Consider the following 24,807-nt stretch of genomic DNA (forward strand, 5'->3'; position numbering starts at 1 on the left):
TTTTTTGTCTATTAAATAATCAGGCACCTTAAGATATATACTGTTTCACTTTTAAAATAGAATCCTTGGAGCAAATGATATTACAATTTGGACAATTTAACTAATCGACATGGAAATTGAGACAACATTCATTGAATTAGTGTTTAAAGTAAAGTGTTTATGTAAAAAAAAAAAACATTAACAAAAAAAATACAAAGCACAACATTTGAAAACACAATAAAAATATGAAAAATCATAATCGAAGGGGAACCTTTCCATTAATAAAAAGTTCCATCTGATTATGAAAACAAAAAGGCGAAAAACAACAGTTTAGCCATGCATTAAGTGCTATAAGTAGTATATAAATATATAAGTAAGGGGTAGCATAGGGGGTATACATTTTAAGGTACATAAGAGTTGGTTGGTTTCTACACAAATCATAAAAAATTGGAGATCAATTCGACTCGATTCGATTCGATTATGGATTAAATGGTTGGAGTGGATGAGTAAATTTGATGGTTTTATGTTTTGTTATTCTTGGGGGAATTTCTATAATACTTTTTCTCATTATTTTGAATAGAGAAGGAGGAGGATGAGGCAATAATGCAATGCGATGTGCAGAGAAGATGCAGATGATCATTTGGCGCATGAGTTTCAATTAACGATTGCCTAAATGTTAGTTTAAATACCATTTTCTTTACGGGTTTTCTTTTCTTTTTTTGTTTTTGTTTTGGTTTTTTTTTTTTTTGTATATATAAGGCAAACTGTATGCTTGAACATACAAATATTGAACTATATAAGTACGTCATTTATATATATATATATATATATATATATATTAATATACATATATATATATATATATATACATTAATATCTATAGATGTATATATGTTTATGCCAGGGGAAGATTTTGGTTTTCTTTTTTCTTGTTGTTGTTGTTGTTGTAACGATTATGGTTGTTGTTTCTGGTAGTGGAAATTTTATGGAAAATGGCACAAATTTTTTTTTTTTTTTTTTTTTTTTTTGTTTGTCCTACATCAACTTTATCGTCTTCTATTTAATTTCTTATGGAGAGTCTTTTCACAAAAAATTGACTGACTTTTGTGATTGTGTGTGGGTGTGTGTATGTATGTATGTATATGTATATATAAACGTTTTTGTATATATAAATCTTGTATATATATATATATATATATATATATTTATGTATATATGCTACATGATGTCCAAGACTTCTCTTCTATGTCTAGGTGCCAGGAGGAATGACCAATTGGAGTAGTGAGTAAATGGATCCTTTTTGTTCACTCACCATCAATCAGGTCAGTTTGCTAATATTATAGCTAGTGAGTGCTAGTTTTATCCTTCTGTGTGTGTGTGTGGTGTATGGTATATGTGTGTGTGTGTGTGTAGGTAAGTATCTACTTACCTCTCTACTTAAATTTTCTTTGTGGTGCAACTTAATTTGAATAATTTTACTTGGCTGCCGCTGCTGTTGCTGCTGGCGTTGCCTGAGCCGTTGACACTTTCAGCTTGATAAACATATTATTATCGTTGTTGCTATTGTTCAAGTCAAGTTTCTGGACCTCACATTCCAGATTATTGATGCAGTTCTTTTCATATTGGCTGGTGGCTTCGGTTGTGCTGGCCTTTTCGCCATTATTTGTCGCCGACTGTTGTTGCTGTTGCTCACTGGGCGCCACTTTCTTCTCCTTGCTCTTTTTGAGGGCATTCAAAAGGGTTTTCTCTTTGCTTTTCGTCTCCTTGTGATTGCTGCTATCCTTATCCTTGTGCTTGTTGTTTTTGAAACGCGGGAAAATGCAACCGTTGGGCAGAAAACCGCCCAATTTTTCTTTTTTAGCAGGAGCTGGAGCTGGAGTGGGAACTGGTACTGGTGCAGGAGCTGGTGTGGCAACTGGAGCTGAGGCAGGAGCTGGGACGACGGCAACAGGTATTTGAGCTGGTAAAGGTGCTGGTGCTGGTGATGATTGAGGATTGGGCGTCACTACAGGCGTGGCAACTGTAGCTAATGGTGGCTGAATGGAACCGTTGCCACCGCTTCCATTACTATTCATGCTGGCCTTTATTTCCATTTCTAAGGCATCTGCATTCTCCAATGAACCATTTGTCCTATCCACCGAAGCACCACCATTATCTGTCTGATCCACACAACTGTCGTTGAGTGAATCCTCTGACGATTTCTGCTGTTGTTGTTGCTGCTGCTCGATTTGCTCACTGGCTACTTTGTTATCCAATTGTTGGGCAAAAACAGCCAGAGTTATGCCATTACCATTACCCTGGCCATCTCCGGGCACCGATTCGGCTATGCTTGCTGTTTGCAATGAATTGCCTCCCTCAGTTAGACCCTGACCAGCACCACCTCCACTGGCCGCTCTTGCAGCATCTGGCGATTTGGGAAACATTTGCTGTGTGGTTATATTCTGATAATGCTGCTGTTGACGCTGCTGTAGCATTTGCTCTTCACGTTCACGATCTCGTTGAGCTTGCACCGCATTCCAAACATCTTTCAGCTCACCAGAAATGTCGCGATCCTTCAGTATGACGGCGTTTCTACATGGATGAAGTGAAAAGTGTTTGTCAGTTCTCATGAATAAAAGTGCTTACTCCCCCTCCACTACCTGACTAATTTCACGCCGGGATTCATAGCCTCCACAAAGTCACACATCAGTTCCACCATTGCGCGACGCTCTTCAGGATCTTTGCTATGACGACCCGAATCTTTGAGTACCTCTGGATTGGCCATAACGGCAAATACAATTGGTGGACTACGCGGGCTGCCGGGTGGCACCTTAAATACAAACACAGAAACCTTTAATTAAATGTCAAAGTTGAAAATTCATTCTCATTGAACTTACGCGCATTCCGCCATAAAGAGGTATGGGATCACTGGGTTCTTGTGGTATCACAATGCGTGTCCAGCTAAGGACATTGATAAATAGCTCTTCCCCTGTCTCCGTTGTGGTCCGTATGCACATGTGGGGTTGTGGTGGATTCTTAAAATGACGATAGGCTCTCGAATGACGGTAACTGTGTGGGGGTGGTGAGGATTGCATTAGGCTAAGACCCAAGCCGGTTAGGTCATTGTTCGTTTCCAGTTGCTGCTGTTGTTGTTGTTGTTGATGCTGCTGGGCATGTTGCAGCATATTATTTAGTTGCAATTGTTCTTCAACCATAATGTTATTGTTATAGTTATTATTGTTGTTGCTTGATGTTGCTAAAGTCTCTTCAATGGCAGTGCTAAGATGTTCATTTGGTTGGTGTTGTTGTTGCTGCTGCTGTTGTTGTTGTTGTTGGTGTTGGTGTTGATGTTGCTGTGGTGTTTGCTGCTGTTGTTGCGGCTGCTGCTGCTGCTGTTGCTCTGAATTAGCACCCCCTTCCGCCTCAAGTTCTGCTGCCGACATAATGTATCTTTTGTCCTTTTATTTTTTAGCCAATACTTTGTTGTTGTTGTTGCCGCTGTTTCGTCTGTCTCTCCCTCTCTCTCACTCTCTGTATCTATTTCGATTGCCTCTTTGTTCTACTTTCAGTTCAGTTTAGTATGTAGTTCCTTCTTCTGCTTCGTGTTAGTGCTGATGTTTGTCTTCTTCTTCGTCTTCGGGGTGCCTGGTGTTTCGCCTTCTTCTTGCCACTTACCATATAGCAATATTTAACTTTTGACCTTCTTTGGCGTAATTAATGGCCATGCATATTACGTGGCGTTGTATGTGTGTGTCGTGTCGTTGTGTTGTCGCCTTTTACTTAGCTTTGACATTAAATATCCTCCCATACACGAAATACAGCCCTTACCTCTCACACTCTCTGGCTATCGCTCTCACTCTCTCTGTCGCTGTCGCCCCTTGGCCTACTGCTGCTGCTGCTTCACTGCGCACCCCCCGCACCATACGCACACATATAGTTGGGAGTTGTCGGTCGCTGTCGGTGTTGTTGTTGTTTTTATTGCTGTTGTATTTATTATTGTTGTTGCTGCTGCTGCTGCTGCTGTTATTGTTGTCGGTCGTCTGGGCCTTTAAGCCTGTATAATTTTATAATGCAAGCAGATGAAAAGAAATTTAAATAACTTTCAACTTCAAAGCATCGGCATGGCCTTAATGCATATTCATTACGAAACTTACACATTTCACGCGTTTTCATTTATAATAATGATTTTCCATTGCACCATTCACTATATATATACACCCACACACACACACATACATACATATGTATGTATATATATATATCGGGGTGCATACATAAACACACACACACACACGAAATGCGTTTCTTTCTTACGCCTGTTTTTTTTCCTTCAGTTGCTTCCGAATTACATTTTTTTTGAATGTAAATACAATGCTCCTTGTGCTTGTTGTTGTTGCGGTTGTTTTTGTTGCTATTGTTCTAGTTGTTCTTCTTGCTGGCTGCGCTGAATTTTAAATATATCTCATTTGTTTTTATATTAACTCCTTAGCACTGTTACTCTCCCTTAGGACTATTAGTCGCTTCCTTAGGAGTATTACTCGGACCCTTAGCACTGTTACTCTCCCTTAGGACTATTAGTCGCTTCCTTAGGACTATTACTCGCACCCTTAGGACTATTACTCGCACCCTTAGGACTATTACTCGCACCCTTAGGACTATTACTCGCACCCTTAGGACTATTACACACACACATTACATACGCCGTTTCACACATAAACGCCGGCAACATTTGCTGCGAAAAATTGAATTATTTATGTGCAAAAAGGGCACTTACTACATTAAAGAATAAGCTGGGACCAGGGCTTAGAGCCAAGCCTTTGAAATAGAACAGTAATTGCAAGGATTAATTGAAAACGTTTTAAAACTGATATAGCAACTTTTCGCATTTTCTGTGTGCGTGCTTGCCTCTGCTCTCGCGCGCGTGTGTGTGTGTGTGTGTGTATAACATAATAATGGCGTCCACACAAGTCTCAAATAAGTCGGGCAGCGGATGGCCCCGCCGTGGCAGTCAAGGCCAGGCGGATGCCTCGGCCAGCAATAATGGCACGCAAAAGTATAATAACAATCAGGCTTTAACCATAAATCGTACAATCAATCTGTGAGTGCAAAAACAATCTAACTCCTTTTTCTCATTGATATCCAATCGTTGCTGTTGTTGTTTCCACAGTTATCCCTTGACCAATTACACATTTGGCACCAAGGAACCGCTATTTGAAAAGGATCCATCGGTGCCATCGCGTTTTCAACGTATGCGCGAGGAATTCGATCGCATTGGGATGCGACGTTCCGTCGAGGGTGTATTATTAGTCCATGAACATGGTTTACCGCATGTCCTGCTTTTGCAATTGGGCACAACATTCTTTAAATTGCCTGGCGGTGAGCTAAATGCCGGCGAAGATGAGGTCGATGGCCTGAAGAGATTACTTTCCGAGGTAGGTTTGGATTGCTCCACCCCCCATCGTAGTTTATCATTGTGAACCCATGTATTTTTCCCCCTTCACTTTAGACGCTGGGTCGTCAGGATGGTGTCAAGCAGGACTGGATTGTTGAGGACACCATTGGCAATTGGTGGCGTCCGAATTTCGAGCCTCCGCAATATCCCTACATTCCGCCCCATATAACAAAACCCAAAGAGCATAAGCGTCTCTTTCTTGTTCAGCTGCATGAAAAGGGTAAGTATCAAACTGACTGATCCAATGGTAGGCCATATATACATTAATAACTCTGCGGTTGCTATCCAAGGCGGCAAAAAACAAAGCAAAGCCTGCAAGCAATTTAAAATCGTTTCCAAATAAAAAAATAATTATATATATTTACCAAAAAAAAAAAAAAAAAAAAAAAAAACAACAAACCAAACCTCATGTCACATAAACATATAAAATATATATATATATATATATCTATATATATCTCTTTTAAATGCTGTTTAGATGATACGGACAGGAACGCCAGTTACTACGATGTACCCTGAGCTGTTCCGCCCCCCTCCAACATTTTCTCTCAGTGTGTGTGTGTGTGTGTATCACTCGTTAACCAAAAATCCAACCTCTCCAACCAAATATTCTCAAGAGTGCGCGCCGCCCGCCTCCACAAGTAGCCAAACAGCAACCACAAAGCGAAAAAGCACAGAACAGACACAGAACCAGGCGCACAAAAACCAACCTATATTCCATAGTTCCTTGTTCTTGGTCTCACAAATTCGACATATATAAAGACAATTCTTTTTTTTTTTGTGATTTTGTTGTTACTATCAGAATGATATATAGTTATTGTTGTCGATATCATAAATATCCTTGTGTGTGGCTCAGCTCGCGCGTGTTGGCATATGTTTGTTTTTTTCTTCTTATTCCATAGAATTTATACTAAATTTGGGAAAATTCTATGTGAGCGAGAGAGAGAGAGATTGTTGTTGTTTGTTTTTTTTTTTTCAAAAACATATACATATATAATTTTGTAAATATGTCGACATCTGGCGGCTCTTTATATAAGAAAATCCCCTCAAACTATTTCCTAAAATTGATTGTGATGTTTAAGGTTTTTTTTTGTTTTTTAATATACATACATATTAGCATACCACTTATCTACTATACATAGAGGATGATGTACAAGTAGTTTTACAAGCAAACAAAGCATTTTTGTAACAATTTGTTATTGTTATTGTTGTTGGAATTGCTGGCTGGAATAATGTTTGCAAATCTTGCGTGTTTAGGCAGAGATTTGCTTGCATACGAGCGCACAGCCAGCATATAGGTATTTAGGGATCAAAAAACCCCCCAAAAGTCCTTCCACCGCCCCCACCAATTACCCTCGAATTAGTAGTAGTCGCTCTTACTAAGCTAAGCACTCGTCAATTTATCAATTATGTAAAAGCAACTCTGTTTATATACTTATTTTCATATATTACGTTTTTTTTTTTTTTTGTTGTTTTAATTATTCATCTTAAAAAAAAAACAAAAGAAAACTAAAAACAAGAAAGGAAAACAAACAAAAAAACAAATTGAATTTAATGTGCGCTGAATTCGGCCATAAGGTCCTTTCAGTTTACATAGTATTATTATTATTATTATTATTATTGCCTCATTTATTTTCACTTTCTATATGAAATCGAATTTGTTGTCTCGCTCTCTTTCATGTGTGTAAACATAAAAACAAAAAAAAAAAAACTTATGAAAATTATATGTTTAGTCTCGACTTGGTTCTGTTTTATAGTAGCAACTATCTGAGAGCGCAATTAAGACTGAAAATCTTAGTAATTAATTAAAACCAAAAAAATACTTAAATGAACGAACAATGTAAAAGAAAACTAAATACAAAGAGTCACAAAGCGAAGAAAAACAAGAAATGAAATGAATGAAACTAAAAAACCAAAGAAAAACGATTTTTGTATACAATATAAAATTGTTATAAACCTAATTGTACAATCGATTCGCTCTCTTTCTATCTATCTATCTATCTATATACAATCTCTGTCTATTTCTTTCTGTCTCACTGTCAATCTTTATTTTTCGATCTATCTATCTCTTAAATATATATCTATATATATATATATTCGCATATATATTATTCTGTCTGTATCGTTTTTATCCACCCCACCATTTAGCACTATTTGCTGTCCCCAAAAATTATAAGCTTGTTGCTGCCCCATTATTCGAGCTATATGACAACTCACAAGGCTATGGACCCATAATTTCATCCCTGCCGCAAGCGCTATGCAGGTGAGTTATTGATTATAATCATTATTTGTGACATTGTTGCGATAACATTTTTCAACTCTTTCTTTCAGATTCAATTTCATCTATATGTAAAGGATATATCTACTGCTCTGCTACTAACTACACTACAGCTCTGCCCTCCCCTCCACCCCCCACAAGAACTCACTCAAATGCCGCACTCTTTAATGTAGAGATCTCCATTATCTGTGTGTGTGTGCGTGTGTTTGGAAGGTGTGTGCGTGCGTGTGTGTATGCGTATGTTTTGTAATAAGAAAATGATTTAGAAACTTTACATCAATTGTAATTCCTACTTCTTGGCATATAGAATCTGAAATCAAATCACAAAACCAAAAAAAAAAAAAAAAAAAAAAGAAAGAAAAAAAAAACCAACTACAACAAATACTTTCTTTGTGTGCTTTATTTCATTTATTTAAGTCATTTGAGATATAGATTAGCGTTTGGTTTCTTTATTTTGTAATAAGAACTAAACATTGTTGTTGTTGTTACAGAGAAGAGAATGCTTTTTTCTTGCATTTTTTGATTATAGTTGAGAAGGTTAATGCGCTTTTGTTCTATGTATGTAGTTGGCCATGGGTGACTAAAGCATATAATCGCTATAGATCTGCTCGAAATATTCACGTTTGCTGCAATTGGAAGAGATGCACACACCGGGCCGTTCATATTGTTTATTAATTATATGGATTTTGGTTTAAAATTGACTGGCTAAGAATGGGCAACAATCTATGTACATGCATATATTTTGATTATTTGGAACTTGTCTGCAATTATATCGAAATCAAAGAATTTAACTAGATCTGTTGCCCAATGCTTAATATATATGTATATGTATACTGTGAGTGTGTGTGTGTGTGTTACAACTGAATTATACTATGTATTATTTGATTTGACTATGGCTAGCAATAATAATTAGATTAGATTCTTTGTGTGTGAGTTACTCTAGATAATCAACATTATTTACTCTTAGCTGCTCTGTTAAGTGCTTATTCTTGTGTGTGTGTGTGTGTGTGTGTCTGGTGGTTGGCCGTAACAAATGAAGGACGAACACAATCAACAAAATTAATTAAATAAGAAGCACAAAACATAAATTGAACTATGGTTTAAACTTTTAACTAAACAGGAACCGCCTTTTAAGTGTGTGTTTGACCTAAGGTTTATGGGGGAATTCGTTACGTATGTATGTTTATAAAGTTAAGTTAAGCTTATATGCTAAATTCTGTTTAATTCATTATTTATGCTTATATATGCCACGTACAAAAAAATCGAATGTAAAGACATTTGTTGCCTGCTGGCTCTGGCAGATCTCCTCCTGTTGCTGCTACTGCTGCTTACCACAATTTATTGTGATAGAACTTGAGATCATAATAACCCTGATCGGTTAATCCACCTGCCCCATTGGCACCCGATACTGTGGACATGGCATCTGTATTATCTGGCCCCGGTGAGGTTAATTCATGTCCGGGCGGACGGTTGATTTTAACCACACCGAAATCTTCACGTTCCAATTGATTGAATTCCATTTTACTGCTGGGCATAACAGCCATGCCCACACCAAAGGAGCGATTCTTCATGCCAGTGTGTTGCTTGGACAATTGAAATGCCGGTGGCTTACGATTATCGCCAATGATGCTCTCCGCAGCCTCCGGCGAACGTACCGACGGTGGTGTCGGTGTGTGAGCCTTTAGCGGCGGTGTTGGCGGCAATGGAGACGGTGGCATCTCCTCCAGCTCATCCTCTGGTTCTTCCTCCGGCTCCAGGTCAGGCTCGGGTTGAATCTGAGATTCGTGAATTTCGGGTTCTGGATCATGCATCTGCAATTGGGCTGCTAGTTCTGCTAGGTCTTGGCCGCTGTTTAGAGAGAGTATCTAATATTATAATATAGTTTACAAAAAGGTTTTGCAATGCAAAATTGAAAAATCGAATGAGGGGACTCGGCATTTACTCTTTACAAATGTGTTTTTTATTTATGCATTTGATTTGATTTTGATTTTCGATTTTTTTTTATTGCACGTCAAAAGAGAGGAGAAAAAAAATGATAATAATAATAATAATGTGTTTGTGTGTGGGTTGGGGGCGGTGTAGGCAGTGGGGTGGTTTGTTTAAACAAAATAAATTATGCATTTAGTATTAAAATTTGTTAAATAAAATGTCATCACAATTAATCAGGTAATTTGTGTGTGTGTGTGAGTGTGTGTGGTTCCAATAATGTTCTTATTGTTGATGTTGTTGTTGTTGTTCATGTTGCGGACGGTGCAGTGGCAAGTGCAGCAAGAGACAGACAGCATCAGGAGCAACATCTCTCGCATCTTTTGCTTTTCGGATAAATTCATCATCTTGTATATAAGTACATACATTTGTGTATATATAGTTTACATAAATTAACTAGGCAAAACAAAAATTAATAAATATTTATCTATATATAAATATAAACGAAAGATTTGTACAATTTGTTGTTCATTTTTCTTGATTTTCTGTATGAAATGCCAGCCGTATTTGTAATCTGTGGTGTATTGTGAGTGTGCTCTATATCTTATTTGATTCTGAAACGAACAAAAATGAAAGAAAAAACGACAAAAAAACAAAACGAAAGATATAGACAGACAGACAGAGAGAGAGAGAGAGAAAGAGAGTGACAGAAAGTAAAAGAGACAAGTGAAACCAAAGGAAAACAAAATAAATGAATGAAACGAAAATATGTTATATAGATATGTATATATGTACATATATATATATATAGAAAACAACTAAATTATGACCACTGAAATGTGGCTTAGTCTCTCTCTACCTCTCTCTCTCTCTATATATATATATATACATATATGTACATACATATTGTATATTTGATTGATCTAATTTACCTGCTTGACTCCACGCTGCCACCACCACCCACTCCTCCTCCACCACCGGCAACTTTGTTGCTGCCATTCTTAGAGCCACCAGCATGAATTATCTACAAATAACAAAAACAGAGAAAATGAAATATCGTTTAGATTTTATCAATTTCAATTTAACTCAATGATTTAATCCATTGAATTACTCTATTAATTGCTTAGTATATGGCCATAAATACATATACTAGTATACATAATTAAGTTTCTCGTTATTGTGGCACCACCAAACGAACCACCAACCAACCCCATAAAGCCGGTGAACAAAATCTAGCACACACAAGTGTCAAAGCTAAAGGAAAGTTTATTTCACATGCCACACACAAACCGCGCCTTGGCACGCAGCCAATGTAAACCGAAACCAGAGCCACCCCAAAAACAAAAACATGTGGTGCCACAAGGAGCGGATTCAGTGAGAATCTAATGGCAACTAAAGGAGAGACTTTGAATTTAAAAAGAATCTTATTGGGAATGAAGACATATTCTAAGGAACCTGCTAACAATTTCTATGTAAAATATATTTGAAAATATTTTCATAAAGTTTCTGCCGCTTTTGATTTGAATAAAGGAAGGCGGCCACCCCTGACTTGACCCACTGGCACATTCCAGTCAATGCAAAAAAGAAATCCAAGAAAATTGTCATAAAAATATGGTGGGGTGGTTTTTTTTTTTTTTTTGTTCTTTGTGGAAAAGGGAAGGTTTGTTTCCTCATTTACTCATACTAAAACACAACGTTTTGTAGTCTAGCCCGCCCTTTATTCCTACATACACATACATACAACTCATTTACACCACAATTTTTTTCAATAGACGGCAAAAAAAAACGAACTTTGGGTTAACCTGTGCTTATTAGTAACTTAATAAAAAACATTAGTTTTGCCACTGAAATCAATTAAGAACTAATCACAAGAATCGAAAGACACATTGGGTCTATCTAGATTCAGATTTATCCTTTTACATCTTCTACTTCTTTCGAGAGTACAATTGATCGAAGCAAGATCCTTTTTGGCCTTGGTATTTAAAAAGACAGTTTGCTTTTCTGGTTTCAACATTTTAGTTAACATATGCTTCAAATTTTACATTTAATTGTGTTTAGAATTTAGTTTTTGCTTTCGGATTGATTGTGGAAAAGATTATGGTTAGCATAAAAGAAACACGAAAAAACATTTACAATGAAATTTAAAATTTTGTGAATTTTTAGAACCGGAAATTTGCATGAATTATTTTTTTTTTTTGTTGGTGTTCATTCCCTGGCTTATTGCCCTGGGGATCCAGCATCACCGTGTCCCAGCTCGGGGGAGCGTACCAAATAGATGGTTGTTTGGCAATTGGGACAAGTGGTGCACATTTCAGCATCCGGTGGGGGAGCAGCACCACCAGCTCCGCCATTATTGCCAGAAGCAGAAGCTGCCGCAGCGTTTTGATTAGCATTGGCTGTGCCACCGCCAATTGGTTGCTGGGCAGGCTATAATCAAGGATGTGAGTGTGACTAAAAGGAAGAAATTGCATTATATTTACGTAGCCCTGCTGCTGTTGAGCCTGTTGAGACTGAGCCGCTGCTTGTTGCTGTTGTGCAAACATAGCTTCCTGCTGTTGTTGCTGCTGCTGCTGCTGTTGCATCTGTTGCTGCTGCTGCATCTGTTGCTGTTGCTGCTGCTGCTGCTCATAGGCAGCCTGTTGATGCACATGAGCACGACCTGAGGGTGCCGGCTCAAGGCGTGTGGGCTGCCCGGCAGCTGGAGGCTGTACATATTGTTGCTGGTGCTGAGAAGGCACAGCATTCATCGGTGGAATCTGTTGTTGCAGTGATGGCTGCTGCTGCTGCTGCTGCTGCTGCTCTTGTCCACCGGCCATACGCATGGGTGCCATAGTAGATGGAGCAGCGGCTCCTACTCCTCCTGCCGGCTGTGGCATTGTGGCATTTGACATGCCAATTTCCAAGCCCGAATGGCGTACACGCGAGGGCCGTGCAAATGCATTGTTAGACAAGAAGGCCTCATCCACATCCTGCAATCCAGAGCGTCGCTCAAAGGGATCCTGACGCAAATTGCTGCCACGACTCAAGGCATCCAAAGGACTCTTGCGTGGCTAAGTGAGTTGACGTAGTGTGTGTGTGTGTGCGTTGGTTGGTTTATACAATTAGGAACAAATCAGTCATGTTGTGTCTTACATTTTCGGCATCTTTTTTGGCCTGACTGGGACTCAAGCTGACCTCACTGCCGCCAAACTTATGGCCAACGTTAGTTGCCGCTGCTGTCGGCTGATGGTGGACATGGCGTGACTGCTGCTGTAAACCAAAAATGGGGGTATGAATTGTCTGCACACTCTCCCCTTCCTCCGCATTCTCCGTCCGTGTGTGTTTATTTGACCAACTTACCGCCACACTGGTCTTAGAGGCAGCATTAGCATTCTGGCGTGCGGCTCCACGTCTTGGATCCATCGTTGAAAATTATAACACCGAATAACGACGAATTCACACGAAAAACTTTTGCACACAAATTTCGCGACGACGACCGTCGACCGCGATAAAACGACGAAATTAAAGTTGGTACACTTAATATATATATATTATTATTATATTATTATTATTACAATTATTATTACTTTTCCTTTGTATTTTTATATTTAGTTTTGGTTAGTTTTTTCTTTTTTGTTTTTGGGATGTAAATTGTTTGAAAAAATACTTTTTATTTGTAAAGAGAGGAGGAAAGCAAAAAACGTTGTGAATTGTATTGAGGAAAAATGAGAACTGAACTTTCGTAGCAAAATTCCAGAGTACCTTAAAATTTCTACAAAATTTACTCAAGTCATGGCCTCCCCAGATCTCAATCCTAAGGCTACTTTGATTGTTTTTGGTTTGCATATCACAAATCCAAGGTTACTTTGTTTTCTAGATTTCTCATTGGGGTATGGATATATGTATGTAGGTGTTTGTATTAATTAGATTAGATTATTATAATGTAGTACCTCCGCCATACTGCATGTGGGACGCGGAGCACCATAGCGTCCCGATGGTGAGATCTGTGTTATTTGCTGCAACAAAACATTCGATGAAGTCTGTTGTTGCTGTGATCCACGTCTTTTGTTAGCCTCATCGCCCAGATAAGTAGCACCAAATAGTTGAGTGTTAGGACTTGATGTGATGATGTTGTTAAATATATATAAATCAGTTAGTTAAATGGCATAAAAAAGAGAGAGAGAGAGAGAGAGGGGGGAGAAAGAATATTCAATTAGTTAGGCACATAAAAAGCACAAAAAGCCACCAAAAACTTAATCTATCTTTGTTATATCCTGGAATTATTATCATATAAAGATATTTCCTATTAGAGTATTCAATTTAACTATCTCTTTTGAGAACTCATGATGTCCCTAAGAAATATTTCATCTAGAACGAATTGGACTAAATTAATTTTGGTTAATATTTCTTTTCAAATCATTCAACTTCAAATCAATTATTCAATCCGTCTTTCCATTTCAAGTCGAACCTGAAGGAGTTAATTAGACTCTTATCTTAAGGAAAGTAAAGTTCTATCTATCTTGGCACACTTTGGCCAGTTTATTTAGATTATTTGACCAGACTTTTGATTGCCTCATGCATTCTCCGAGTTTTAGTTAATAGTTAGTTCAAGCTTTCCCTAAACTACAAACTATAATTAGTAGTCTGATGGAAAGATTTATATAAAAAATGTAAAATGGAAAGTAGACTGAAGCTAAAACTGACACAACTCTATGGCCTTAAATGCTTTTTTTTTTTTTTTTTGTTTCGACTATAAGTAAATTGAATGTTAAGTAGTAAGTAAGTAACAGGGTCTTTCTTTCGTGGCTTTCACTTTCATTCGTTATCCTTTCATCATGAGTAGACACTATTTGCTAGCAGCAAGATATGCAAATTACCTGGATGGATAGACGGAGAGGGGGCCACCAATGGAAGGAAATGAAATGTTTCCTGAATACTAACCTGTTTGTTATGTGCAGGCCATTTCCATGTCCATTGGCCGTAGATTGAGAATTGGAATGGTTTGAACCATTATCGTTATCATTATTATTGTTAAAGAAACCCTCGTATAGAACAAAATTATTCGCTTGCGGTATGGTACGCTGTAGACCATAATGTTTGGCTAAAAACGCCAAAAGCTTCTCAGATGGACGATCCACAGAACATTTTATTGGGGTCCAGTGTTCCTCTTTCAACATAGTCTCAAAGAGACGTTTGCCCAGACCCGAACGTTGACGCGACTCGTGGACATAGAAGTCAAGGATCGATGGAGCCTGCTCCACTTTACGTGTCTGGCCGGTTTCATCGAACAAATAGAGATCCTTGGTGCCAACTTTAAGAAGGCCAATAACAGCACCGCTAAAAGGAATTGCAAATTTTTCATTTTACACATGTATGTACAGTTGTAATCTCTCTCTAATTTGTATAGTTCGCCAAGACTTACTTGTGTCCAGCATTGCTATCTGCCAGCAGATAGATTGTTTGATTCTCAGACATTCTGAGACGTTGTGCTGTGGTCACTGGCTTACTCAAACCCTGCGATGTGGCCGATAATTGACCCAATCTATCAATTATTTCCGACATCTTTGAGGTGGCATCTCTGTGGCCAGGACAACAGGTGGATAAGTGGCATGAGTGTTGGAAAGTGTAACGTTTGGTTAATTGGTTAGATCCATGATCCCAAAAAATTACTACGCATACAATTTCAATACTCACAAACACTGACGCCGATCGCCGCGAAAGGTGTGCGGCAAGAGATTGGATGTCACTTTAATAATTGACTGCGGAAACAGCGGTTTAATGTCGAAACGGAAATCCACCATTCTTCTGCTGTTTGTTGCTGATTGCTCTGACCTATTTAGTATCTCTCTTTCTCTCTCACTCTCTCTATATATGTATATATATCGAGGTATTCTCTGGGCCGCCGCTTCACTGCTTCGTCTGTAATTTGGTAAATGCGAATTTGCGAATTCAAATTTAATGGAGCGTTACAATAGGCGTGCTCTTTCGCTGTATAAAGCGATTGTTTGATTATCAGTTTCGTATGTCGTATCAATTATTATTTCGCGTTTCTTTCTATAGGGTGTGGTGCTGTGGATGTGGTGGAATCATTGAAATTGCAACTAATCACCGACTTCAAATGATTCAGCAGCAATCAACGAATCTTTTCCGACACGTGTGAAATATACTAGGGGAGTGCCATCAAATGGCAACAAAATAAAATGAGGTGAAGGAAAATTACGCGACAGATTGATCTACATACATACATACTATATAGCGATTCTTGTGTCTAGGCACACAATTTCTAACAAATCAAAAACCGTTTCAACAATGTAAATAATATTCAAAATGGGTTAAATAATTTTAAAGAGCTTTGATCGAAATATGTATATAACATTCCAAAACACCTTAAAAATATTAGAAACGCTTTAAAAGATCAAGCTCAACGATTTTAAAATGAATATAGATCTCCAAACGATAAATTTCATCAAAAACTTGATCAAAATAGATCCTGAAATGGTATAGTTAGATTTGGGACTATAAATATATACATATAGCATGATGTCAACCAATAAAAAAAATAAGCCTCACAAATTCTATTTCGATTAATTACGTGCCTATAAATGGATTATATCTAATCCGATTTTATGACTTTCAAATGAATGAGGAGAGACTATAAAAGTCATATGAAATTAAGTTCCATGCATAAAAATCTCATGTTATGCACCGATTATTAGACTTTATTGAGTTAGTTTAATCTATATTCCTCTTGCAATTTGACCCAATTGAGGGTAATTTTCAGTTATTTAAGCAAAATCATCGCTTAAACTGATTACCATCAAGGAATGAATTGCGTGCGGTAATCGGTACGAACACACACAGACACACACACATGTACATTATGTATGAATGAATGAATGAATAAAGAAATGAATGAACAAATATGTGTGCCATAGTTTCAAGTGTCATTAAACTTGTGGGCCAGGACCTAACTCTTTTGCTCATGTTGCCGTATTTATTATTGTTTTTAGCGAGTGCAACGAACTGGCGAACTGGCAAAACTTACGATGTCAGAACGATAACGCTTGGCTTTTGTAATTACATTTGAAAAAAAAAAAAAAAACCAACAACATCAAAAGGGGGTGGGGCAAATGTGGCAGGTACATTGGTAGTTAGTAGTTAGGTGGATTCGCTCTACCTAAATGGGGGCGGGATTCAGTTGGAAAAGGGGGGGATGGCAAGCAAATCAACTCCTTTTTTTTTTTGCTTTCTTGCCATTGTTATTCACTGTTGCTGACTATTTTTCTATAGTTTTGTCAGCGTTAAAACTTAAACAAGCAGCTCGAATGTCAAAATGCGATAGGCACCAACTGCATGGGCAAATGACGTGTTTTTTTAATACCCTCTCCACTTGGGGCATATCGAAAAGGGGAATTTCTTTTCGTAACTTAAGAGAATGCTGTTTTTTTCTGTCTACTTGGAAAATCACAGAAAAATATTGAACAGACCGGTTTATATATGTATGATTTAGATCGGCTTATTCTATATACACAAGTAAGTATTTATTATTTTGAGAAATCAAATAGATATTCAAAAATTTACTTTAGTATAAAATCCAAGACGGAATTGGCCCCTCAGAGCCCTCACATTGAATTGAGATTCTAGAGAAATCGAGTAATAGGTATGTGATAGTCGATTTCGAGAATTGTTTATGCAGTTGTTGTTCCTTTTATAGCCTGGAGCCCCCCAGCAGAGAGGGAATTGCCTTGCCATTGTTGTTCTTGTTGTTGTTATTGTGTGTTTATTTGCCCAGTGCATAAAGCATTGACGTTGCTATATAGCCATCTCGTTTACACCACAAAGCCGAGTTTAAGCTCCATTTATAACTGTTTATAAGCCAAAGCAGAAGAAGAAGAAGAAACAGCAATGACAACCAGAAAAACAACAACAAAGACCATGTTTCGTTCCTGTTGTTTCCCCAGGAAAAATGTGTCAAATAAGAAAAGGGGTAAAACGGGGGAGGCGAGAGAAAGGTAACTTTGCTTGCTCTCAGTAAGAGACAGACAGAGAGAGAGAGAGAGAGGAAAGTTATCAAAAATGGGAATTAAGAATCGCGTGCAGTTTGTAAACAACAATAACAACAACAACAACACCTCTCACTCAATATAACGGTTAATCAGCGGACAGCAACCGCTGCACTTGGCAACAGATCACGATGATGATAGCCATAGAGAGGGAAAGAGGGAAAAGTGAGTAAGTAGTATTATTAACAACTTGCAGTTTTTTGTTGTTGGAATTTATTTGCTTGTTTTCTTTTCTTTCGCAATAACAATAACAAATCACTTGCTGCAGACAAGTGAAAAATAGAATTTATTTTTACTTTATTTATGACTATTATTTGATTTTTCATACAGGCCAGACTGAGACTGACTTGGTGATGAAATTGTCTATGGCTATTGCATGCAATTTCAATCAATTAATCTCTGATGATCCGATTCCATTTGACGATGTCAAATGGTCGTCGGGGCAGACGATGACACACACTATTTGCCTCCATGCCCTATCAGCTGTTATTCCCCTCGAGAATCTTTATGAAACAAAACAAGCCCTCAAAAACGAAAAATGTGACGCTATCTATCATATGTTAATGAAAGTCGTCATTATGCAACTACACTTCGAGTATGCAAATATACTATTTATTGTATATTGCATCTGTGAATGTATTGTCTTTATACAAAAATACATTTAAACTTAATACATTCGATATCGAAGAAACGCAGTTGCAACGCCTCACTAGACTTTACACTGCTACGAAAACGCGGAAGATATTATCAAAACGGGTTACATTCAAAACTTCATAGTTCTAGCAGGAGAATGTTGTTGGAAAGGAACCCCTGAAACTGAAACAGCTCTGAGCCCAGAAAACCACCTATTATCACCTTGGTAAATTTCCTGATGACAAACCTTTCTGCATTTAACTCGGCTGAATCTTATCAGATCTTTATAAAATCTGATGGGCACCACATAATAGTGTCCTTTTTTAAAGTTACGTGATACTAAACTTACTCAAAATTCGAATTTTGGTAGCACTGGGTCTTAATGTCTTTGAAATATTAAAGTTCTCTGACCATTGAAGGCCATTTCACCTGTACTTTCGAAGTGATGACGAGTGAACTCGAGAGTTTAGTTAAGATTTTTGTGGATCCATTGAACTGCCTCACTAAATTTATTCTTACCCTGAATACGTGTAGATGTTAATTACAATTGATTATCACATCAAGAACATGTGTGGTTGACTTGACCAAAGGACATAATAAATGAGGTATGTATTTATATGTATATATAAAAGGAACTTTTGTATTTTTGGACATGTTTGTGCCTGCCCGGCAAGCCTTACGTGGTGGTGTATTCTCTAGGTAAATTTATGCAGCAACAAGGTCAATCGATACTCAAGTTACCAAGGCAAGGGAAAAACTCAACGTCCAAACAACAACAGGGCGCCTTTGCTGACAGGTGCTCGCGGTTGATTTCACCTACCTTCCTTCCTACCTAGCGAGCTGCCTCCTCCTTTTTACCTCCTTTTTTGTCAGCCTTCTTCTTGTTGCTCAAGGCAACGTGCATACATTCATACGTGTGGTTATATGTATGTAATTAAAAATATAACTAAACGAATGTTTACGACTTTGTTCAATTGGCCAGGCCAAGCTAAGCTTTACTTATGCATGAGAACACGCACTGCAAAAATTGTTATTTTTTTTGTTTAGTTTTGTTTTGTTTGGTTTGGTTTTTATCAAAGTGCAACTGAACGATGGCAATGAAATACTTTTTGCGGTTGGTCGGTCGGTCGGTCCCCCACTCACTCTAAATTTCCCTCTCTCTGTGTTGTTTACCAGAGACCGACCATCGATCACGGCAAAATGTCGACGACGACAACGACAACGAGCAATCAAAACAACTTGTTATTCCACAATAATAGCAACAACAACAATGCAAAAAACCGCAAACAACATCAAATTGCACATTGCAATTCGAATTGCACGCGCGCTTCTCGTTTCGTATTTTTTATCTAATTGAAATTGAATGAAAGAACGAGCTCTTCGCACACACAGCACACGGCATTCTGCTCAAAAACAGAGAGAGAGAGAGAATTCTAGAGATCTGCAGAAGGATCGATCGTTTTGATTGTTTGATCATCAATTGATCATCGACTGAATTGCATAAGCTTTAATCTAGACGGCTGGCTTTTGTGTGGTTATTTTCCATCATCCAGTGATTAATGGGAACAAAAAGAAAGTAAATAGTAGTATTTTGAAACGATCAGTTGTTTGTTTCCTCCGGTAGACTTGAATGCGCTGCGTAATGGGGTCTTTTTTGGTTTAGATAAGAGCTTCGGGGGTATTCGATTCGACAAGGTGTGCAAGTGTGTGTGTGTGTGTGTAGACAAAACAAAACACTCGCCTAGGTTCAAATGCGGTTTTTCTTGGATTCTTTTACTACTTTTTTTTTTTGGCAATTACTTAAGGTCTTCCGGTGGCGATCCTCTTTACTTTAATCAGCTGTTTTTTTCTTCTTCTTTATTTTAATGGGGTGTGCTAAAATTGATAAGGAGGAGAGTCTAATCGTCAATGTGGTCTGTGTGGTCAATAAACCAGTTCTAGCCAGTTCCATGGCACTAAAAACACCACTTGACTTCGGCAACATTAATGACAGCATTTTGTGTTGTGGTCTGTTTTTTTTTTTTTTTGTTTATGTTTTTATGATAAGCACAGACATTGCCATCTCGTTTTCACTCACGCATGCAAGCAGCACGTGAACCGCAAAGCGCGGGGCAAAGATCCATTTTCCCCATTCACAAAGGAAGTCTAAACTTAAGAAAAGGCAACAACAACAGCAACAAAAAAAAAGAAAACAATCAAAATCATTTTGCTTCTGTATCTGAAGGGAAGGATCTCAATAATGTCTGTTCCAATCACATACTAAAGTAAACATAAAGAAAAACATTCAATTGAAATGGTTTTAATGTAATGTTTAGCCAATGAGGCGACTCACGATCCCCTTGGGCTATCGTACGATTACCGTGCAAGAGAGTGAGAGCAGCCGCCGCTGCCACCGCCGACGATGCCTCCGTCGCTGCTTCTGCCGACCGAGCGACGTAATGTGTGTTGTAGCTGTATCTCTGCTTTGAGCGAGTTTTCTTATAAGGGCGATCGACAAGCGTCAAGTCAGTTGTAAAAAGTCAGTCAACGCGATCATATCGTGTGTGGGCTTACACAGAGAGAGAGAGAAAGAGAGAGTTAGCGAAAGAGAGAACACACAACAAGAACAGACAATTGAAATACACAGAGCATACTAGACAAGACAAGTATACGTATTTTCTATATGTGTGAGACTAATAAAAACAAAAAACAGCTGAGAGCCTAAAAGCGCGTGTGCGAAAAAGAAAAAACCCCCAAATATACATATTCAACGCATACACAAAAAAAAGAAACCAATAACAAGAAACAACACCAAAGAAATCTGCGCGTTGACAGCGGAAATTTTTGTTGGACATTTAACCTAAACCCTCGGCAGTGTGTGAACAACGTCATCACAACGTGGTTGTCCTCGTTATCCTCTTTATACACATACATCAAGATGAGCAGCTCAGTACTTAGCCTGGCACGTCCTCCGCCAACAGTCTTAGCCGCCAAGCAATTGAGTTGTAATGGCAACGGTTCCATGCCGATTCCAACAGTTGCGGCCAATCCTTCCGCTGCCACGGCTGCCACACCACCCAAACAGGTTCAATTGGCTGCCAAAATCATTCAGCAATCGCAAATTGTTTGCTTCGATGTCGACTCCACAGTCATTTGTGAAGAGGGTATCGATGAGCTGGCTGATTATTGTGGCAAAGGTAGCGAAGTGGCACGTGTCACCAAAGAGGCAATGGGCGGCACCATGACCTTTCAGAATGCCCTCCAAATACGTTTGAATATCATAAAGCCATCGCAGAAGCAAGTTCAAGATTTCATACGCGAACGTCCGAGTACTCTCACTCGAAATGTGAAACGTTTTGTCAATCAACTGAAGGCAGATGGCAAGCAGGTTTATCTCATATCCGGCGGTTTTGATTGCCTAATTGCACCTGTCGCAAACGAACTTGGCATACCACTCACTCAGCTGTATGCCAATAAAATGCTGTTCGATTATCAGGGCGCATACGATAGCTTTGATATCAATCAGCCCACATCTCGGTCTGGCGGCAAAGCGGAGGCCATCAACCTGATTAGGCAGCAGCATAATGCGGACGCTCTGATTACAATGATTGGTGATGGTGCCACCGACTTGGAGGCTGTTCCACCGGCAGATCATTTTATTGGTTTTGGTGGCAATGTTGTCAGGCCCGAAGTCTATCGACGCGCTCAGTATTACGTAACGGACTTTGAGCAGCTGATTGGAGGTGGCGGCCAATAGGCGTAGGCGACAACAACGGCGGCAGCGGCAGCGACGCGGATATTTTCTGTCAGCGCCGCATTTAGTATTTGCAAATCGACGTGTTATATATTATATAGTAGTAAATAATAAAAGTGTTTTGTGTCTCTCATGTATGTACAGATTACAAATACATATATATATATGTATATGTGTGTATATTAGTTCATAGTCAATTGCTAAAACAATAAAAAGCGATAGTAAAATTACATATTAACTTTCCCACCCACTCATCACCGCTGTTAAGTGTCAGCTGTTTAACAGCACGCAGAGAGAGAAAGAGAGCACTAGAAAACAGTTAAAATGTAAAAGCTCCAACAGTTCGTTACCCTGTGCTTTCATCTCATTTCGATTGATTCCTGCTTAAGGAACAAGGAAACAAAATTGTTTTAAAATTTCTTCTTCTTTTCCATTTTTGTACTTTGCATTCACATACAGGAAAAGGGTATACTAAAGTCGCATGTGCTCAGCATCCACCTGTCCGTCTGTATAATTATTTAGATCTCGCAAACCATAAAAACTAAAGCCCCCGAATTGCATGTGTAGACTTCAATGGTTTCTACGCAGATCAAGTTGGTCACAAAATTGCTATCACAGCATTGATTGAAGTTTGAAATCGATATTATTTGAAGTTCGAATATTATAAAGCTAAATGACCCAAACTTTCATCAGGACTTTTCGCAACATGGGGAAATATATGTATTTGTTTTCAGTTTATTATGGCCACTAAGTACTTTGTTTTTGCCCACCTGAATAAAATATTCATTATCTTTTTTTGCATTATCTATGTGATAAATAACAGGGGGTTTTAAGTAGCTGACTTTATTACTTAGATATAGCCAAATTGGGGTTTATCTCAAAGGTTTTTTAATATTAAATGCGGATCATTTTGTGTTTTATCAATTTTATGAGAGCAAGAAATAGTGTTAAAAACTTTTGTTTTATTTTTTGTAAATTATCAACATAAATATGATAGATGGGATTTTTTGCGATCGCTGACAAAATTGGTAATAGCGTAAGGAAAGGGTCTTTTGTGAAGAGAGATCAGTAAGGAAACGCAAAAATTACCATTGGGTCTCATTCGTCATTTCCAGCTCTAACACCACTTTCTATAACTACTTTAGCCCAGTTTCTAGATAGTTACCAAAAAAATATGTGGTACGAAGGTTAAAGTACTTACTACAATAAACCACATCGAAAAAAAGTACTTTCTAAACGGCAATTAAAAGCAAACGAGTTGCTAAATTACACGCCTGCTTCGCCCAGACCAGACACCAGAACCGAGTCAAAGCAATTAAGAATTGTTTTATAAAAGCCAAATACCAAACAAGGTTAATATGTGGGCGCCCCCCGAGTAGAGTTTGATATGAATGGGCGATTCGTGAGGTGAATAAATTGAGGGTCAACGTCATTGCGTTTAATTGCCCCCGCGGCCAAGAAGCAAAGAAAACTGCTTTAAAGCATTCGCCGGCTGGGTCTGGACTTAAAACCTTATTAGGAGCAGATATGTTCATAGAAAAAACGGCAAACGGCAGCGCGGTCGGTTTCTCTCAAAGATTTTTCAACGCACAGAGGCGTGAATTAAGGCCAGAAACGAACGAACATGCTGCAGTTCTGGGGCAGAACGAATACCAACCAAAACGGAAGCAAACCCGCGCGACGCGCAGATGAAAACAGTTTGAGATGGGAATATGAGATCACCAGCATAAAAAAACGTTTGTTAAAAACAGTTTTTATTTATTTTATTTTTTTGGTTCTTGTGTGCATCTTTGTGTGGCAACATCATCATCCATCCTCTGTGTGACGCATGCAAATCATATGGAGGCCTGACTGACTCACCTCACTACGCACTCACTGGCTATAATAAGTTATGATGTTTGGCTGCTAGCCCAGCATGACGTAAAAATCGTTAATAAAGCCCAAAAGAGGCAGCAAAAAACAAAAAAAGAATAATAATATACAAAATTTTTTTTTTTTAACAATATTGTTTTCGGGGTTTGGCAAAAACTTACAAGAAAAAAACAAAATAGTATAAACCAAAGCTCAAGATATAATAACTGAGTTTTTATCCCAGGAGTTAGATGCGGATTCGGATGTGTGTGAGCGTTCCAGTTTGCAACTGCAGCTGCTGCGCCCTAACAGTGTCTCACACACACACACACACAAACGCAAACATGGTAACAAAAGTTTTTTCTGAATTAAAATCAAACGGTATGGAAAAAAAATCATCACTGTTTTTATTATTGCAACACACATTTGTTGCTGTTGATTTATTTATAATGTTTTGTAGCTTACGTTTCGTTTTTTTGGGTTTCCGTTTCGGCTTTTAGCAATCAAAAAAAAACTGTAACTGTAACTGTGGTGTATCTGTGTATGTATACGCGTGCCGCGCCGCTCTGTTATGCGAATTGTTTGTTACGACCAAAAAAAACACAACACTCTCAACACCGGAACGATGGCGACTTTTGAATGGAACGTTGTTGATGCCACGAAAACTAGATATAAACTGAATTTTAAGTACCAGCAGCGCCAAGCCCCAAGCAGAGATTTTTATTTCTGGTCTTTCTTTTTTTGGGGGTTGCGCAGAGCAGAGAATTAAGCCCCAAACTTGAGACAAGCAACAGCTGTTTGTTATTAATCGGCCAATATGGTTATCGATATATTGTTAAATGTATTAGAGATGGACTATCGTTGTGGCTGAAGCCAGTTGCCAGCTATGTGAAAATACAACTAATTTTAAGTTAGTTTTAAAGTGTTATATACC

General features: G+C 38.3%; 5 protein-coding genes across 11 annotated transcripts; 2 read left to right on the forward strand and 3 right to left on the reverse strand.

Annotated features, from left to right (window-relative positions):
* Positions 1-874: 874 nt before the first annotated feature.
* LOC137579255 (myb-like protein AA) lies at positions 875-4,456 on the reverse strand. Of its 2 annotated transcripts, XM_068292965.1 has the most exons (5): positions 4,113-4,456; positions 2,856-4,012; positions 2,619-2,788; positions 1,409-2,550; positions 875-1,346 (listed from the first exon to the last, which is right to left on the reverse strand). In XM_068292965.1, the coding sequence occupies exons 2-4, from the start codon at positions 3,399-3,401 to the stop codon at positions 1,455-1,457; spliced, it is 1,812 nt and encodes a 603-aa protein (XP_068149066.1). In that variant the 5' UTR covers positions 3,402-4,012; positions 4,113-4,456; the 3' UTR covers positions 875-1,346; positions 1,409-1,454. The 2 variants fall into 2 exon arrangements, with proteins under 2 accessions (XP_068149066.1, XP_068149065.1); XM_068292964.1 differs by having other exon boundaries at positions 1,345-2,550.
* A 192-nt stretch (positions 4,457-4,648) lies between these two features.
* Cpsf5 (cleavage and polyadenylation specificity factor subunit 5) lies at positions 4,649-7,946 on the forward strand. 2 transcript variants are annotated; one of them, XM_068293233.1, is made up of 5 exons: positions 4,652-5,056; positions 5,126-5,390; positions 5,465-5,630; positions 7,559-7,673; positions 7,742-7,946. In XM_068293233.1, exons 1-5 carry the CDS (start codon positions 4,911-4,913, stop codon positions 7,761-7,763), a joined length of 714 nt encoding a protein of 237 aa, XP_068149334.1. In that variant the 5' UTR covers positions 4,652-4,910; the 3' UTR covers positions 7,764-7,946. The 2 variants fall into 2 exon arrangements, with proteins under 2 accessions (XP_068149335.1, XP_068149334.1); XM_068293234.1 differs by lacking the exons at positions 7,559-7,673; positions 7,742-7,946 and adding an exon at positions 5,889-7,516 and having other exon boundaries at positions 4,649-5,056.
* A 133-nt stretch (positions 7,947-8,079) lies between these two features.
* On the reverse strand, positions 8,080-24,685 carry Atat (alpha-tubulin acetylase). 4 transcript variants are annotated; one of them, XR_011032818.1, is made up of 8 exons: positions 24,339-24,678; positions 15,288-15,512; positions 15,016-15,171; positions 14,535-14,930; positions 13,544-13,709; positions 10,547-10,638; positions 10,133-10,228; positions 9,626-10,070 (listed from the first exon to the last, which is right to left on the reverse strand). XR_011032818.1 is itself a non-coding variant. In XM_068293236.1 (7 exons), the coding sequence occupies exons 2-7, from the start codon at positions 15,392-15,394 to the stop codon at positions 9,017-9,019; spliced, it is 1,437 nt and encodes a 478-aa protein (XP_068149337.1). In that variant the 5' UTR covers positions 15,395-15,512; positions 19,110-19,164; the 3' UTR covers positions 8,080-9,016. The 4 variants fall into 4 exon arrangements, 3 of the variants coding, with proteins under 3 accessions (XP_068149337.1, XP_068149336.1, XP_068149338.1); XM_068293236.1 differs by lacking the exons at positions 9,626-10,070; positions 10,133-10,228; positions 24,339-24,678 and adding exons at positions 8,080-9,536; positions 19,110-19,164; XM_068293235.1 differs by lacking the exons at positions 9,626-10,070; positions 10,133-10,228 and adding an exon at positions 8,081-9,536 and having other exon boundaries at positions 24,339-24,685.
* Positions 11,640-13,267, reverse strand: LOC137579450 (probable serine/threonine-protein kinase drkD). 2 transcript variants are annotated; one of them, XM_068293239.1, is made up of 4 exons: positions 12,954-13,267; positions 12,747-12,863; positions 12,095-12,664; positions 11,640-12,041 (listed from the first exon to the last, which is right to left on the reverse strand). In XM_068293239.1, the coding sequence occupies exons 1-4, from the start codon at positions 13,014-13,016 to the stop codon at positions 11,832-11,834; spliced, it is 960 nt and encodes a 319-aa protein (XP_068149340.1). In that variant the 5' UTR covers positions 13,017-13,267; the 3' UTR covers positions 11,640-11,831. The 2 variants fall into 2 exon arrangements, with proteins under 2 accessions (XP_068149340.1, XP_068149341.1); XM_068293240.1 differs by having other exon boundaries at positions 12,747-12,860; positions 12,954-13,265.
* Positions 20,789-22,252, forward strand: aay (phosphoserine phosphatase). The gene has a single exon (XM_068293241.1). It carries the CDS (start codon positions 21,207-21,209, stop codon positions 22,023-22,025), a length of 819 nt encoding a protein of 272 aa, XP_068149342.1. The 5' UTR covers positions 20,789-21,206; the 3' UTR covers positions 22,026-22,252.
* Positions 24,686-24,807: the final 122 nt, after the last annotated feature.

The sequence above is a fragment of the Drosophila tropicalis genome, unplaced genomic scaffold (genome assembly GCF_018151085.1).
Source record: "Drosophila tropicalis isolate 14030-0801.00 unplaced genomic scaffold, ASM1815108v1 contig_694, whole genome shotgun sequence".
Taxonomy (NCBI): Eukaryota; Metazoa; Arthropoda; class Insecta; order Diptera; family Drosophilidae; genus Drosophila; species Drosophila tropicalis.

Excerpts from the sequence above, each read along its gene's own strand:
- LOC137579255 (XM_068292965.1), bottom strand. The coding sequence starts at position 3,401 with ATGTCGGCAGCAGAACTTGAGGCGGAAGGGGGTGCTAATTCAGAGCAA. Across the intron at positions 2,789-2,855 it reads CTCTTTATGGCGGAATGCGC|GTGCCACCCGGCAGCCCGCG; the intron begins GTAAGTTCAATG and ends TTTGTATTTAAG. Across the intron at positions 2,551-2,618 it reads CCCGGCGTGAAATTAGTCAG|AAACGCCGTCATACTGAAGG; the intron begins GTAGTGGAGGGG and ends TCATCCATGTAG.
- Cpsf5 (XM_068293233.1), top strand. The coding sequence starts at position 4,911 with ATGGCGTCCACACAAGTCTCAAATAAGTCGGGCAGCGGATGGCCCCGC. Across the intron at positions 5,631-7,558 it reads TGTTCAGCTGCATGAAAAGG|CACTATTTGCTGTCCCCAAA; the intron begins GTAAGTATCAAA and ends CCCACCATTTAG. Across the intron at positions 7,674-7,741 it reads CTGCCGCAAGCGCTATGCAG|ATTCAATTTCATCTATATGT; the intron begins GTGAGTTATTGA and ends TCTTTCTTTCAG.
- LOC137579450 (XM_068293239.1), bottom strand. The coding sequence starts at position 13,016 with ATGGATCCAAGACGTGGAGCCGCACGCCAGAATGCTAATGCTGCCTCT. Across the intron at positions 12,864-12,953 it reads CCTCTAAGACCAGTGTGGCG|CAGCAGTCACGCCATGTCCA; the intron begins GTAAGTTGGTCA and ends TTTGGTTTACAG. Across the intron at positions 12,665-12,746 it reads CCAAAAAAGATGCCGAAAAT|CCACGCAAGAGTCCTTTGGA; the intron begins GTAAGACACAAC and ends CAACTCACTTAG.
- aay (XM_068293241.1), top strand. The coding sequence starts at position 21,207 with ATGAGCAGCTCAGTACTTAGCCTGGCACGTCCTCCGCCAACAGTCTTA.
- Atat (XM_068293236.1), bottom strand. The coding sequence starts at position 15,394 with ATGGTGGATTTCCGTTTCGACATTAAACCGCTGTTTCCGCAGTCAATT. Across the intron at positions 14,931-15,015 it reads GATAGCAATGCTGGACACAA|CGGTGCTGTTATTGGCCTTC; the intron begins GTAAGTCTTGGC and ends AATTCCTTTTAG. Across the intron at positions 10,639-13,543 it reads CCACATGCAGTATGGCGGAG|ATAATTCATGCTGGTGGCTC; the intron begins GTACTACATTAT and ends TGTTATTTGTAG.